Genomic DNA, 15,551 nt, shown 5'->3' on the forward strand with positions numbered 1-15,551 from the left:
TAAAAAATCTTGCATTGCACTTGCCAGGGAAATGAGGGGTTTTGGGGATCAGGGACGAAGGCAATTGTCAGTAATGCCTCCTAGTAGTCAGGCCTAGTGGCTGGAGCGGAGGTCAAACCTAGACATTGGGCTAGGACTGGGCCAAGGGTGCTGCTGGAATCGAGAGCCAGAGACAGGCTGCGGTTGGAACTGAAATCAGAGTCTATAGTCAAGCCAGAATCAATATGATCGCTGGAATTTGGACACAAGGCTGGGGTCAAAGTCGGGTGGTCAGAGTCCAGGGGCAAACCAAGTCAGTATTGTAGCCAGGGTCCATATAAAGGCCAAAGGTCAAAGTCAGTTACTCAGAGTGTGAAGTCAGTAACAAGGTTGGCACAAGGTCAGAGTAGGGCAAAGACAAGACTGGAACAGGACTCAGGCCAGGCTGGGGCAGGAACAGGAACAGGGTCAAGTGCAGGCTGGGAGTTTTGAGAGTCTGATACACTGCAAAGCGGCAGGTGGGTTCTTGGCTGGTTAGTGCTGTTGCACAGGCTGATTTGTAGCTCTGGCAGAGTTGGAGAAATGCCTGACCCTGGGGGTCACCTGACCCAGGCTCTGCTTAGGGATAGGCTGGTGTTGCGTGCTTGGAGGCTGAGTCGCTGCAGGCTCTGTGGGAAGGGTAAGCCAGTGCAGCTGAGTTGTTGCCATATGCCTGAGTGATGACTCACTGTTGGAAGGGCACCTATTGAAGATCTTCTCCTGACTCTTCTCCAGTCCAGTGGATTCCTTCCTGAGGTTGTTTCACAGACATAGCATCATAAGGCTTTTGATTTCTGGTCCTAAACCCAAAATTGTAGATTTGGTGGCCTCGTGTCACAGGTCCGCCAGAACTTTGGTGTCAGCCTCAGGCCTGCTAGCTATATGATGCCCTTTGATCTGACAAGCGCACTACGACTGCTGTAAAACATTTTACAGGTATAGAGAGCCACAGGCCAAAGCAGGCTTTTCATACTGGCTGGAGTTCATTTCTGGTCCAAAACCAGTGAGTAGGTAGATAGACAGAACAAAGGCTTCAGGGGGAGTTTTGGGAAGGGATTATCAGCACACAAATGGACTCTAGCTGCATCTAGGCAGCTAGCAGTAGTTTAAGCATTAGAAGGACTCCAGTTTCAACCTTGACCCACTGACAGTTCAACTGGCTCAAATTTAAAACATCACCACACTCAAGCTAGAGGTTTGAATGGGAGTCAGATTAGACCCAACACTCAAGTTATAACTTGAGTTAACTTTGCTGTATAGACAAGCCCATAGTAGGAGTACATTTTCTGTGCCTAAGTTGTCCACCTTAGCTACTTCCATACACTTTTTACTTCTACTTCTTATGTAGATTACTACTGAGATATTCCTTTCTTGAAACTTCTTTGTGTTCTAATCAATACTTGTGGGGTGCTTTCAAAATTTTTAATATCACTGTATATGTTCTGAATACTTCAGTGTTGATTCAGAACATGAATCCATGTTTCATATGGCAAGTTACCATGTTTCCTATTCTATCTTTAAATCCATATAAACATTTTGTTTGTGCAGAGATGTGTACCGATTGGATGCTACATGCCATAATTTTGATAGAAAAGCAATTTGCTGTCACTGATTTAACAAAAGTTCCGCTTTGCCATACATCATGTTTTCCTTCTTAAAGTCTGATAAACCACATGTATCATTTAAACAAAATCTCATAAGCTAGGAGAGAGGCAAAAATACCCAAAAATATACTGAGTATATTGAAATACAGCATGATGTTCAGTGTATGCAAACTAATATAGTGTGTGTGTGAGAGAGAGAAACTTTGTAGGGTGGATCCAGCAACCTTTTAAAAGAAGTTCTGACATCACCATTGTTTGCAACCAACCTTTGAAATTTGTCAGAGAGAGAACATTTGGGCCAGAGAAATGCCTTCCTTTGTTCCATTAGTTTCCATGGAGGTTTGACAGAGATATAAACTTTTGATAATTCCCTTCTGTCACTTTCATGGTCAGCAAAATATTGACAGTATGTCAAAATAATAACTCAACATGAACATGTGAATGAGCTGGCCCCATGCCTCCATCAATGCATCAGCAGCACAATCTGCAGTGGGAGCAAATAGCCTTTCTGGAAGTGGGGGGAATAGAGTCAGACCTGGCCCTCAACTTGAACCCAGCATATGGCAGGAGTCCTGTGGAAAAGACTATAGGCGATCATATAATTTAAAAACTGGAGTATAATGCATACGCACCAGGGAGCAAAAATAAGGTTGCTTGAGCAACCTAATTTTGGCATTTCCTACTTTCAAGTGCTTGACTTTGCAATCTAAATGTTCTTTTAACACAAGTGGGTTTTTTTGGTTTTGTTTTATACAATATAGTCTAAATTAGAGAGAAAGCAAAGGGAGAGCTACATTTACATGTAGCTATAAATGACACCTTTTTCCAAAGGAGGAAAGCAGTTCTTTATGCAACTTGGGGTTAGAAATGCAGACATTGGTCACCCATCTTTGTGAAAGCCTGCATGCTCATAGGAAGGACCACTGGCTGACACAGCCCCCGTGGAAGTTAGAGCACCCTCAGGGCTACTCCAACGTTAACCAAGTATAATGGCTCCCCAGAATGCACCATATTCTGGTGCCAGTCCTTCTTGGCCCTGACACACCTGCTCACTGCCCCTGGAACACCCCTTGTGGCAGGGGGACCAGAAATGGCCAAACCATGGAGTTTTAGACTGGGGCCATGAGGCAGAGTTTAGTCTCCTTGATATCACTGAAACATTCTGAGAACTGATGATGTCTTCAATTTTCTACCTATAGGAAGTCAAAGACCTACAGTTGGTAACAAATATATTCTGCACCTTTTTCATCTTTGGTGCATGCTTTTTCTATACAGCTCTTGAATTTTGTTTTTTGCAGAAACTTTGGACAATTGTGGTTCCTATTCATGGAAGAAATCCTTTCTCAAAATCATCAAAAACCCAAAAAATGAGCCCCTTTTCAGAAACTAACAAAAATATACATTTGGTACCATTGCCACCTATAGCACACATTTTTTCTCTCATACAGCTCTAGTTGATTTTATTTTTGACAGAGGCTGATAGTTATGTAAAATTATTTTGTTTTGTATTAATTGTATTTTTATGTCTCATGGTTGTTTTTGAAGTATGCAGCATCATACATTGAATCAGAAAATTCTGGTCTTTCATCTACACTCCAGAGAATGTGCTGAACTTTAAAAAAAAAAACATTCTATAGCATTTGAGAATAAATGGTCCTAGTTTAAAGCAACAGACCCCCACACAGTTCTTGTGTTTTCCATTAATTTGGGGTTGTATTGGTCTTCTGTTCCAATTAGTCTCTGTTAGTGCTTCAAAGCTTTATCTTATCGGCAGATAACATTAGAGATGAGAGCTTCCAGTTTTAAATTTGGTTTGTAGTTATTTTAAAAATACAAAGGCATCATTTGTGAATAGCTGATCAAATGTTAGAATAAATACCTATTCTGGGATCCAAAAGGACCAGAAAACAATTTCCCTTTTTGAAGTTCAGTTTCATTTAAACACTGGGCCTGATTTTCAGAAATGCTGAATTCCCACAGCTCCTGTTGACTTCAGCTGGTGTTGTAGGAGCTCGGTAGCTCTGCAATCAAGCCATGTTTCTTAAGGATGACTGATGGAAAGTAGTTTACATAGAAGTGCAAAACGTCAGGGGATAAGGAAATGCTTAGATCTGGTTTTCTTCTAGTTTAAAATCACAGTGTTTTCTTTGGAACTAAGACATAGGATTTGTCTTCACTTCAGCGTTAGCTCAAGTTATCTACACTCCAGCTAATTCCTCTTGTTAGCCTAGCTTGAGTGAAAGCAGCCACACAGCAAAACAACACTCAGACTGACTGGATTAGCATCACAGACAGCTGCGTCCCCACTGCATTGCTAACTTGAACAGCCATGTTCCAGCTTCAACCCAAAGTAGTGCACTTTGATCTACCTTGCCTTCAGATGGGAGCTGATCACAGCACACTATGGAATTGTTACTGCATGTCATGTGGACACTCAGTGCATGGCAGGCTAGTGCAGGGTAGATTTATATCCCAGCTTGCTGTAAATAAGCTGTTCAGGTAGACAAGCCATTGATATTTTTCTTTTTAATTTTACAGTGGGAATATGGGAGCCTTTGGAGTATTTTTCTCCTACTGCTTCCTCTATGACATTAGTAACCTCTGGCTACACTTCTACTGCAAACCCCTACAAACATCTATTCCCCATTTCCCCCTCTTTAAACACAGTGCCACACATCACCAGTCTGCTGTGCCAGTGAGTAACAAAGTAAAACAAAGTTCCACAGCTCTCAGTGTGGTACATAGAGTTTCTGCAAAACTCTACTGTACAGAACATTGCTTCTCATTAGCTTTCTGAAGTTCTGCAAAGTCCTTATTTTCTTTTCAGAGTAGCAGCCGTGTTAGTCTGTATCCGCAAAAAGAACAGGAGTACTTGTGGCACCTTAGAAACTAACAAATTTATTTTAGCATGAGCTTTTGTGAGCTACAGCTCACTTCTTCAGATGCATAGAATGGAACACACAGACAGGAGATATTGATACATACAGAGAACATGAAAAGGTGGAAGTATGCATACCAACAGGAAGAGTCTAATCAATTGAGATAAGCTATTATCAGCAGGAGGAAAAAAAAACCTTTTGAAGTGATAATTAAGATGACCCATAGAAGGTGTGAGGAGAACTTAACATCGGGAAATAGATTCAATTAGTGTAATGACCCAACCATTCCCAGTCTCTAGTTTAGGCCAGAGTTAATTGTATCTAATTTTCATATTAATTTGAGTTCAGCAGTTTCTCTTTGGAGTCTGTTTTTGAAGTTTTTTTGTTGCAAAATTGCCACCTTCAAGTCTGTCACTGAGTGGTTAGAGAGGCTGAAGTGTTCTCCCACTGGTTTTTGAATGTTATGATTCCTGATGTCAGATTTGTGTCCATTTATTCTTTTGCGTAGAGACTGTCCGGTTTGGCCAATGTACATGGCAGAGGGGCATTGCTGGCACATGATGGCATATCTCACGTTGGTAGATGTGCAGGTGTACGAGCCCCTGATGGCGTGGCTGATGTGATTAGGTCCTCTGATGGTGTCACTTGAATAGATATGTGGACAGAGCTGGCATCGGGCTTTGTTGCAAGGATAGGTTACTGGGTTAGTGTTTATGTTGTATGGTGTGCGGTTGCTGGTGAGTATTTGCTTCAGGTTGGGAGGCTGTCTATAAGCGAGGACTGGCCTGTCTCCCAAGATCTGTGAGAGTGAGGGATCATCTTTAAGGATAGGTTGTAGATCTTTGATGATGCGCTGGAGAGGTTTTATTTTCTTTGTACTGCTCAGAGTGGTTGCAATATATAGAACATTTGTTTGATATCTCAAATTTGAGGAGGTCCATATAAACAAGCTATTTTGCATTTGAAACATTCACAAGACTGGACAGTGTGGCTGAAAAGATCACACATGGTACATGAAGTCGTCAGAATAATTTGGTTGTACATTTTTATATTCCCCTAATTTAATATTCTACCTACAGAAGTGTGATCAAGAAGAGAGTCCTTAACTCTGACAGGACACATCACATTATACACATTACACATTATTATTGGAAAGGATCATGGAAAAAAAGGAGCAGAGGAATGGAGCTTCTTTTGCAAATTTACTGTAGCATGGGATTTTCCAAAGCTACAAAGCACCACTTGCCAGCACACACTGAGCTGGCTACATGCTGTCAGTATAAGGCAAAAGAGAAATATAACTGCTGGACCGAATGCTGTGCTTTGGACATTTCATGTGGTTGTTGATGCAAAAGTCATCATTTACCATGACCTCTCTTGGAAATGAAACCACTAGGGGTATACTTCATATATTCAGATAAAAGTCACTTAAGACACAGAAATATAATGTTGACCTCTGTGCCATCTGGTTATACCTAGGACTCTCTTAGATCTTTATTCCTCACTTAGATTCAGAGACTGAACATGGTCCTGGACTCTTGACCTAACACTAAGGCCTGGTCTACACTGGAGGGTGGGGGGGAAGGATCAACCTAAGATATGCAACTTCAGCTATGAGAATAGCATAGTTGAGGACAACGTATCTTAGGTCAACTTACCTCGCGTCCTCACGGCGCGGGGCCAACTGCCGCCACTCCCCGTCGACTCCGCTTCTGCCTCTCGCTACGGTGGAGTACAGGAGTCGATGGCAGAGCGATCGGGGATCAATTTATTATGTCTACACTAGACGCGATAAATTGATCCCTGATAGATTGATTACGACCCGTCGATCCAGCAGGTAGTGTAGACATACCCTTAGATGTATTCACCGAGGTGTCTTCACTGCGGTAGGTCAACTACTGATGCTCCCCCGTCGACTCCGCCTATGCTTCTTACTCTGGTGGAGTACCAGAGTCAAAGGGAGAGTGCTTGGCAGTTGATTTATTGAGTCTTCACTTGACGCGATAAATCAACCCCTGCTGGATGGATCACTCCAGAGGTAAGTGTAGACATGCCCTAAGCATGCAAACCAGTCCTGACAGTTTGGAGATATGCTAGGACTGGGATTGAGATGAATTTTTTCTCTGGATTTGATGGATATTACAGTCTGTTAAAGGATCCTTTTCTATGAAGTCCTTGAATGCATTCCTAGTTGAACAGACCAGAAAAATAAACTCTTTTATACTCCTAAATTTCAACAAGCATTTGATGCAGTACATTTATCTGGCAACAGATTGATATCACATCTATTTTGGCATGATGATTTTTTTTTATCCTCCATATAAATGCCCTATTTCACAATCTGGAAGAAAAGGAACAAGTGATGGCCCATAGCCATTTAATAGCTATAAAATAAAACCTATAAAATAAAAATGAAATGAATTATGAACCCATAAACTAAAGTTTGGTTGCTTAAAATGGGCCATGGCTTTAAAAATTCAATTACCATTTTAATAGAAACAAGTTTACTCAATATATTAACTACTTTCTTGCATAATGTTATTTTTTTCTCTCCTTCAAACCCTAACACTGCCGAGAATGCATGACAGCCGGCCTTTCCTCTAACTATTTTAAGACTGATTAGGAAATAAAAATATTGATGCATTCATCCAAAATAATTAAATGATGCCAAAAATAGCATACAGGAACATGTCTCCGTTGAAAACTAGTTGACCAAGTTAATAAAAGTTTTCAGTTAATGTTCCTGGATAGAACACATACTAGGACCATTCATTGAAAGTCAGCAATGGAGACCACTTTGACCAGGCAATTCTTCTGACCTTCTTCTGAACCAGTTTGGAGGTTCTTTCTTTTGCTTCATATTAAACCATAACATAAGTTTCGTGTCCTACATATATTGCTCTATTATTTTGAAAGGGATCCTATAGCCATCTTTATTTAGAAGATCAGAGGAGAATCTTTTCTTTCTTCTATTATAGAGTACATGCCCCAATTTATTTAATCATTTTTTGACAAACAGAATCCTTACAGGTGTGTGGGGATATATTTACCAATGGAATATTGATAACTGGCAACAATACATATATTTTTGGATTCCAGAAGATGACGCCTTCCAGGGAACACTTTTGAGTTGTGGTAGTTCTGGGGGTTGTTTTGGCTTTAGGGACCTTGAGAAAATCTCTGGAAAAAAGTAGGGCCTGAATGGATACATCTAAATGGGTCTGTTTCTAATATGTTTTAAATCAACCAATCTCTTCATTTGACATGGTACTTCCTGATATTATACTAGCATTGGCCCTGATCTTACAATCAGATCTATGTAGGCAGACCTGTGCGAGTCCAGCTGATTTCAGTGGAACTCTACACAGACATGGGAGTCTGCTTGCAACAATGTGGATCCAATTGTGGTATCAGTACCGCTGTTTGTGGAGTCCAAGCACTTGCCTCTCTTCCCACCCAAAGTCACAGGTATAACCACATGAAAAAGATATATGTGTGTTGAAGAGGGAAGCCAGGGGGTGAGAACACTTGACTCCTGAAGTTCCACCCAGGGTATTAAAATTCAGTGTGGACATACTCCTTTATATCTCTCTGCCACCCAACCAGTGGTTGCAGTTATTCCCAAATTACCCTGTTTAAATTATGTTTTTTAAACCAATGCATGTCTCATTCTTGCATCATGATGATCTATAATAAGAGCCTAACATGCATTTCACAATTAGCCAAGGATAGTAGAAGAATCTCAGTCATGTTGGCACAGGAGATTTAAAAAGAGAAAGAAACAATATTTTTTCCCTGTGAGAAAGAATGACATGTGATGGGAGAGGAGAGGAAGATATTGTCATAACAAAGGGAATGTGTTATTATTTATTGGCCACACTTAAGCACTGGGATCTTGGATTACAGTATCTAGTTACAAATACTGCTTGAAATTTTGTAAATATTGCAAAAAGGTAAGATAAATGGGTAACTCTGAATTTATTCCACAATTAATATTTTCAAAATTCAGCCCTGGAAATGAGTGCCTTTTTCTTTCTTACTGCATATTACACATCTTTTTTAGAAACAAAATCTTGTGAGCTTCTGAGCACCCTCAAATCCCACTAGCATTGGACTTGATCCTGCTTTCAGTAATGTCAATGGGAATTTTGCCAATGACTCTGATGAGAGCATTATACAGCCCATTAATGAAAGCATACAGCACCTCACAAGATCAGGCCGGAGAGAGACAATAGCTCTGAGGTGCTGACTGTAAGCTCTTTGGGACAGGGACTGTCCCTGATTGAGGCCCTTAGGCACTACTGCAATACAATTAATAATTATAAATAAATCCTACTTAATCCAGGCCTGTTCCCTTTGGCACCCTTCACTACAATGGCCCACTAAACTCACTGGGAGTTTGAAAGTACGGCACTTCACAGGATTAGGTTAGATCTTTCCTAAAGGGGCACTTCTGGACTAGTTTGCACACATCCATTATTATTATAACTTGCATTTAGCCAAAACATTCTGGTACGTTTATCTGATTTGTCACTATGAATTTCCCGGCTCTTTTACCTTCTTTTACAGAGTCAATGAGTTATGAACTGCAACACGAATGTATTTCAAAACAGTTCTTGGTTTGTAAAGATGATGTTTTTATGCAACTCTGATAGGGCTGGGATGTTGTTTTCCCCCATCTTCCCCCCAACTCTCCACATTTGATAGTGCATGGAAAAAAAAAAAAAACACCAAAACCAACCCAGCAGTAAGTTGGCTGATTCTGGCAGCAAGACAAATCCAGCACCACACGTCAGGGAGGAAGAGAGCGCATTGCTCATCCTTTCAGTTTTGTCTGTGTAAAGGAATGCTGGACATCAACAGACAACAAAGGAAGCTGCAGGAAGAACTGCTGAACTGTTTCCAAACCCCACTACTTTTACTTCTTCTGGTTGGAATATACAGGTAAAATATTGAAATGCTTTAGGTAACTGGACTTAGTGAATAAAAAAAGCAGTTAGAGGAAGACTGGACAGCCTAATGTTATTCCTAGTAAACAATGGAAGTAAACTACAATGTACGGTCTAATAGTAACTGTATATATAATACCCTCAGGTACTGTAACTTTGCATGCTTTGGGTTGAATGATTCTCGTTAGAGCAAATAAATTGCAGAAAGTGATAGTAAAGATTTTATTGGTTACACTTTGCTAAAGTTACCTTTATAAATACTTTATTGTTACTTATTTAATTATCGCTTACTTTGATAGCATTCTTTATAACTGCATTAAATGGGCAGAGTGGATATTTTTAGCCGTAATGTATCTATGCTATGTGTTATAATGTACTTGTATTACCACCATGTTAAGAATTTATTATTAATGCATTTCATAATATAATTTATAATAATATTACTGAAGACTGCATCTACAATCATCAATAATTTAATATTGATTTAGAAACACTATATGAGTGTATTGTGTGAGAGATTATACAGTATATCAGACATAGAAAAAAATAGTATATGTATTCACAGTTCATTGCATGATATCAGCAATCTAAGAAGAGAATACACTTCTTGTTTGGAACCTTGGTTTAAAGAGGAACTTTTGACATCCCCAAATTCTTTTCTCCCAAATAGATGTCAGAAGACAAGACAGACAAGGTAAAAATCAGAGCAACTGAAAGCTTTCAAAATGACAAGCAAAATATTCCTTGGTTGAATGAAGGTAGGTTGCATTGTTATTTATTAAATTTCTATTTATATTCAGATATAATTCTTTTGGTTTATTAAAACTTATTGCAGCAGAAAGACAAAAGAATACTCCCATTAACTTCAATAGGGCCCAGATTTCATCCTGAGAGTCCTCTAGCTGGAAGTACATGCAAGTGATTATAGTCTTCCAGATGGCCTAAGTTGTCAGCATTTAGAGCTGCTCAATGGTTTGATTTCTTGATATAAATGAGCTTGCAATCATAGGGGAAGCTTTATTATTTATTAATTGTATTGTTTATTAATTATCAATAATAATTATTATTTTATTATTATAAACCTGCTACGTCCACAAAGCATTATGGACCAAACCCAAAGCTCCTTTCCAAGGTTTTACTAACTCAAACTACGAGTGAAGTGAATCAAAGTTTGTGCGGGTTATACAGAGTTGGATAGCAATTAAGTAAGTACCTTGGAGTTTGGCCCTATATTATCTATGTTAGGGGAAGACAATATTATAATCTACTTCCAATATTCATCTGTTAGCATTGTTTTCTTTTTTGTATATAAGGAAGATGACCAACTGTTAAGAAAAGTGAAGAGAAGTACCACAGTAGGAGGCTGCGAAACTTTTCTTTTGTAGGAAAGAAATTGCTAATCATTATTAAAAGCATTCAGATTTTATCAAGTATAAGATTTGTTTAAAAGCATTTAAGAGGAAAAATACATATAAGATTATGTTATTTATTTCATAATTGCACATAGCTACAATTCTAAAGATGGAAGTTTCTTCAATATTTTACACTCTAAAAATTGATCTTCCAGGTTAATGCATAACAAATTACAAGATATAAACAGACACAAAGACTTTGACTAGTGGAGTCACTGTTTGATATTTCACAATACTTCATATAGTGTATATATGATAACTATGTGCACCAAAGAGTGGAAATTCTAAAGGCAAAACATTACAAGATTTATGAAATGCATTTCTCACATACCCCATGCTCAGGAGTGTGTTATGGCTTGTATTATATAAAATGACTTTTTAATTCTAACAACTTTTAGGAAGGATAAAAAGAAGTGATCTGTTATTTTGAAATACTAGATACATAGGTTTGCAAGAAAGAAGAGCTCATTTATATTAATTATTATATTATAATCTAGACAATTATATTTATATTTATGTTATTCCTACTGTATGTTAACTGAGTTTTAAGGGCTAGTCATTGGGAGTAATTGGCCCTGCAATTAAACAGAACAGATTTGAGTTTTTTCTTGTTTCTCACTCCCTGTGCTGATAGGATCATTGTAGAGGTGGCACTTCCAAAGAATGAAAATCATAGCATATCCATTTGTCGGCATGGGCTCAAATAGGATATAGCTTTTTTGTGTCTCTTAGATCCGCAGATCGTTGCATTATAGGCTGATGACTCTCATCAACAGTGTTTTTCAAACTAACTTGGTATCCTTTTTTGAAGCAGTTTCAAGTTTGGCTGATAAAGGTGTTGAAATAATATACTTAGACTTCCTTCAAAGGCATTTGACTTTGTTGGTGTAATATGACATTTTGATTAAAAAACTAGAATTATATAAAATTAACATAGCACAAAGTAATTATTATTTATATTATTTATAATTGTTATTAAATGGATTAAAAATTGGCTACGCAATAGGTCTTCCAACTGTAAACAGGGAATCATCTTTGAGCAAGTGTATTTCTAGTTGGGTCACACAGGGATTGTTTCTTGGTCCTACGGTATTTAACATTTTTATCAATGACCCGGAAGAAAACAAAGTCATCATTGATAAAGTTTGCAGATGACACAAAAATTGGTGGAGTTCAATCATGAAGAGGACAGGTCAAAGAGATGCAATGGTCTGGATTGTTTGGCAAGCAGGGTGCAAGCAAACAATATGTGTTTAATATGGTGAATGTAAATGTATACATCCAGGAGCAAAGAATATAGGTCATACTTACAGGGTGATGGACTCTGTCCTGGGAAGAGTTACTCTGAAAAAGATCTGGGGGACATGATGGATAATCAGCTGACCATGAGCTCCCAGTGCAATGCTGAGGCCAAAAGGGCTAATATGATGTTTGGATGCATAAACAGGGAAATCTCCAGTAGGAGCAGATAGGCTATTTGGAACTTCTGTATTTGGAACTGGTGTGACCACTGATGGAATACTGTGTCCAGTTCTGGGGTCCACAATTCAAGAAGGATGTTGATAAAATGGAGAGGGTTCAGAGAAGAGCCACAAGAATGATTACAGTGAATTCTTTCCCAGGTATCTGCCTGGTGGTCTTGCCCACATGCTCAGGGTCTAATGGATCACCATGGGGGCAGGAAGGAATTTCCCCCTGGGCCAGACTGGCAGAGACCTTGAAGTTTTTTCGCGTTCCTCTGCAGCATGGGGCACAGGTCACGTGCAGGTTTAAACTAGTGTAAATGATGAATTCTCTGTAACTTGAAGTCTTTAAACCTTGCTTTGAGAATTTCAGTAAGTCAGTCAGAGGTTAGGAGTCTATTTTAGGAATGGGTGGATGAGGTTCTCGGGTCTGCAATGTGCAGGAAGTCAGATTAGATGATCATGATGGTCCCTTCTAACCTTAAAGTCTATGAGAATGATTAAAGGATTAGAAAACATGCCTTGTGATAGACTCAAGGAGCTCTATTTTCTTAGCTTAACAAAGTGGTTAAGAGGTGATTGATTACAGTCTATATGCACCTATATGGGGAACAGGCTCTTCAGTCTAGCAGAGAAAGTTATAACAAGATCCAACGGTTGGAAGCTGGAGCTAGGCAAATTCAGACTGGAAATAATGCATAAATTCATTAACCATTGGACCAATTTACCAAGGGTCGGGGTGGATTCTCCATCACTGGCAACTTTTAAATCAAGATTGTCTCTTTTTCTAAAAGATATGCTCTAGGAATTATTTTGGGGAAGGTCTGTGTTATATAGGTAGACTGGATGATTACAATGGTTCCTTCTGGCCTTGGAATCTATGTATCGGTTTCATTATGTATCTACTTCATTCTCTTGAGGAGTGTGTTTCAGGGATGCCTGATTTATGAAATGATAGGTAGAGCTGGGGTCCTATGTTTCATTAGCATTAATAATATTTTTCAAAGGTTATCAGGCTCTTCTGGAGGCTAAGAGCCAAATTCTACTCACTGATAACAATTTATTGTGGAGGGTAACAGAGAGTAGAATTGGGCCCTGAAAGTTTTTCACAGTGGCTGAGTTAATAACTGGTTGTGACATTTCTTGGAAGAGATAGACATTTTTATTTTTCCATTTTTTCCTATTGATTTTGTATGTTTTATTAATAGATTTTACATTTTTTGTGTGTGTGCAAACATCATTTTAAATACTTGTGTATCGCTTCCGATTTTCAAGCTAGGAGCAAACCAAACATTCTGCAGCAGTAGCTCGACTTCTATGTTTAAACATTTTAAAAATAATAACATAGCTTTCAGCCATCCCAATAAACAATGAGTTTTCTTTAGGCTGAGTAAAAGCTGTATGTTCTTTTAGCATTCACTTTTAAAGACAAGCTATTTTTATTCATGGTTTTATATTGATTATTTGTTCCTTCTGAAAAAACAATCATGAACCACATAGTAGCAGAATATGCATAGGAAATATAGTATAGAATTTGATGTTATATAGTGTCTGTCATACTCTAGGTTTCCCAAAGTGCTCTATAAAGTAATAACTTATGTATTGTAGTGCAGAGACTCTGTATGCAAATGAGAGACCCATCATGTGCTCATCGGCCTTGAATATAAGAACCTGTTTAACTGACAGAGGAAATGTTGACCCGAATATCAGCTTTATTTATTCTCTACTCTTTTGGAAGGGAGATTGAACTTCCACCTCATCAGCACTAGCTGAAAGGACCTTACTGTTAAATTAGTTCCAAAGTATGGCACTGCTAACAGGAGTCTTTCTGACTCTGTATTATAGCATCAGCATTGGGTAAGAGTCAAAGCTCTATACTGAGGGTGAAACCTCTGGCCACAAAAGCAAGAGAGCCATCAAATGGGCCTTAATGGCATTATAAAAATATATTATGTTCATCTGACGAACACAGTCAGCAGACCTGCAGAGCTTTGCTCACCAGTGAAAACTTTGACTGTATTGATACGTTTTAACCCTTTCCCTCCTGCTTTGTTGGTTGCTCATCGTACAAGCCAGTCTTCAAAGCACCGACTGGCTCTTCCTATGTCTGTATAGTTGTGGGCACTATTGTAATTTAAATATATAGAATAATTATAGAGAATTAAACTAGAAAATGAGTGACCCTGTTTTGTTAGCCTGTTAAAGGGTCCTAGCACATTTATATACCTCTTGGGTCAAGCTTGTAGACTTGGAACTGGATCACCATATGAAAGACTCCACAGGTTTAGAACCATAATACTGCTGCAAGGGCTGCTGTAAGTTAAGTCAGCACTAATGGCCTCATTCCACCAGTTAGGAATCACTGGAGACTTCAGCCACAGCTCTTCCTGCCAGCAGCCCATTCCCAATATATTCGCTTCACTGGAGAGCTGGAAGTGGGTGTGTAGAGTTTGGTATGTAGGCTTTTTGCCATCTCATGATGCCCCTCTCTCTTTTAGAGTTGCTTTCCAGCTGCTTTGTGCTCCCAATGCAGTGCCAAACAGCTAGAATGGTGAGCCAAGGATCTGGCCCCACATATTCCCACAAGTGAGCTATTCTGATTGCTTTTCCCATCAGATGAGGCTGACAGCTGGTCTCAGAACAGGCATAATTGGAACTACTCTCTCCGTCACTCATTCCAGTTAGCTAGCTCACTCATTCCAATTGGATTGGGACTGCAGAGATTGGTCAATGCACCTAGAAATAAATCGGATTTCCTGCAAACTGAAGGTAATGGGACTCTCGATGGGTCCGTGTTGATCTGATTGCAAGATCAGGGTCTTATGTATATAAAATATTGGTAATTAAATGCAAAACAACTCAAAATTCAAGGATTTTTGCATTTCACTGGAGGAAAATTTTGCATTCCATTTGTGGGAAAAATTTTGCTAAGGTACACAGACAGTTTTGTGAAGCAAACACTGGCTCATTTTCTACTGAAAGGCCTGATAATAAGGAGAAGTGGACCTATATCCTAAGCACAAACACCTTTCACAATGAAACCAGGTATTTTGTGCTATTATAAAACTGGAGGCCTATGAAACTACACAAGGTGAAACATTGAAAACATACATGTAACATCTCAACTCAAGTGAATGTTACTGTATAGAATCATTTATCTACTTCTCTCTAAAAAATATGATAGGACAAATTCTCTGCTAGCATATGGATACAGCTCCACTAAATT

General features: G+C 38.9%; 1 protein-coding gene and 1 long non-coding RNA gene across 2 annotated transcripts in view; one reads left to right on the forward strand and one right to left on the reverse strand.

Annotated features, from left to right (window-relative positions):
- The window catches only part of LOC120369083, a 181,148-nt gene that overhangs the window by 156,879 nt on the left and 8,718 nt on the right, over nt 1-15,551 (reverse strand). The gene's annotated exons all lie outside the window — the stretch shown is intronic.
- MDFIC2 (MyoD family inhibitor domain containing 2) overlaps nt 402-15,551 on the forward strand; it is a 65,023-nt gene continuing 49,873 nt past the window's right edge. Inside the window, exons 1-2 of the mRNA XM_039481972.1 lie at nt 402-497; nt 10,121-10,208. Of these exons, the coding sequence (XP_039337906.1) occupies nt 10,121-10,208 (88 nt within the window). The 5' untranslated portion in view covers nt 402-497. The remainder of the gene's footprint in view (nt 498-10,120; nt 10,209-15,551) is intronic.

This window comes from Mauremys reevesii, linkage group 7 (genome assembly GCF_016161935.1).
Source record: "Mauremys reevesii isolate NIE-2019 linkage group 7, ASM1616193v1, whole genome shotgun sequence".
NCBI lineage: Eukaryota > Metazoa > Chordata > Testudines > Geoemydidae > Mauremys > Mauremys reevesii.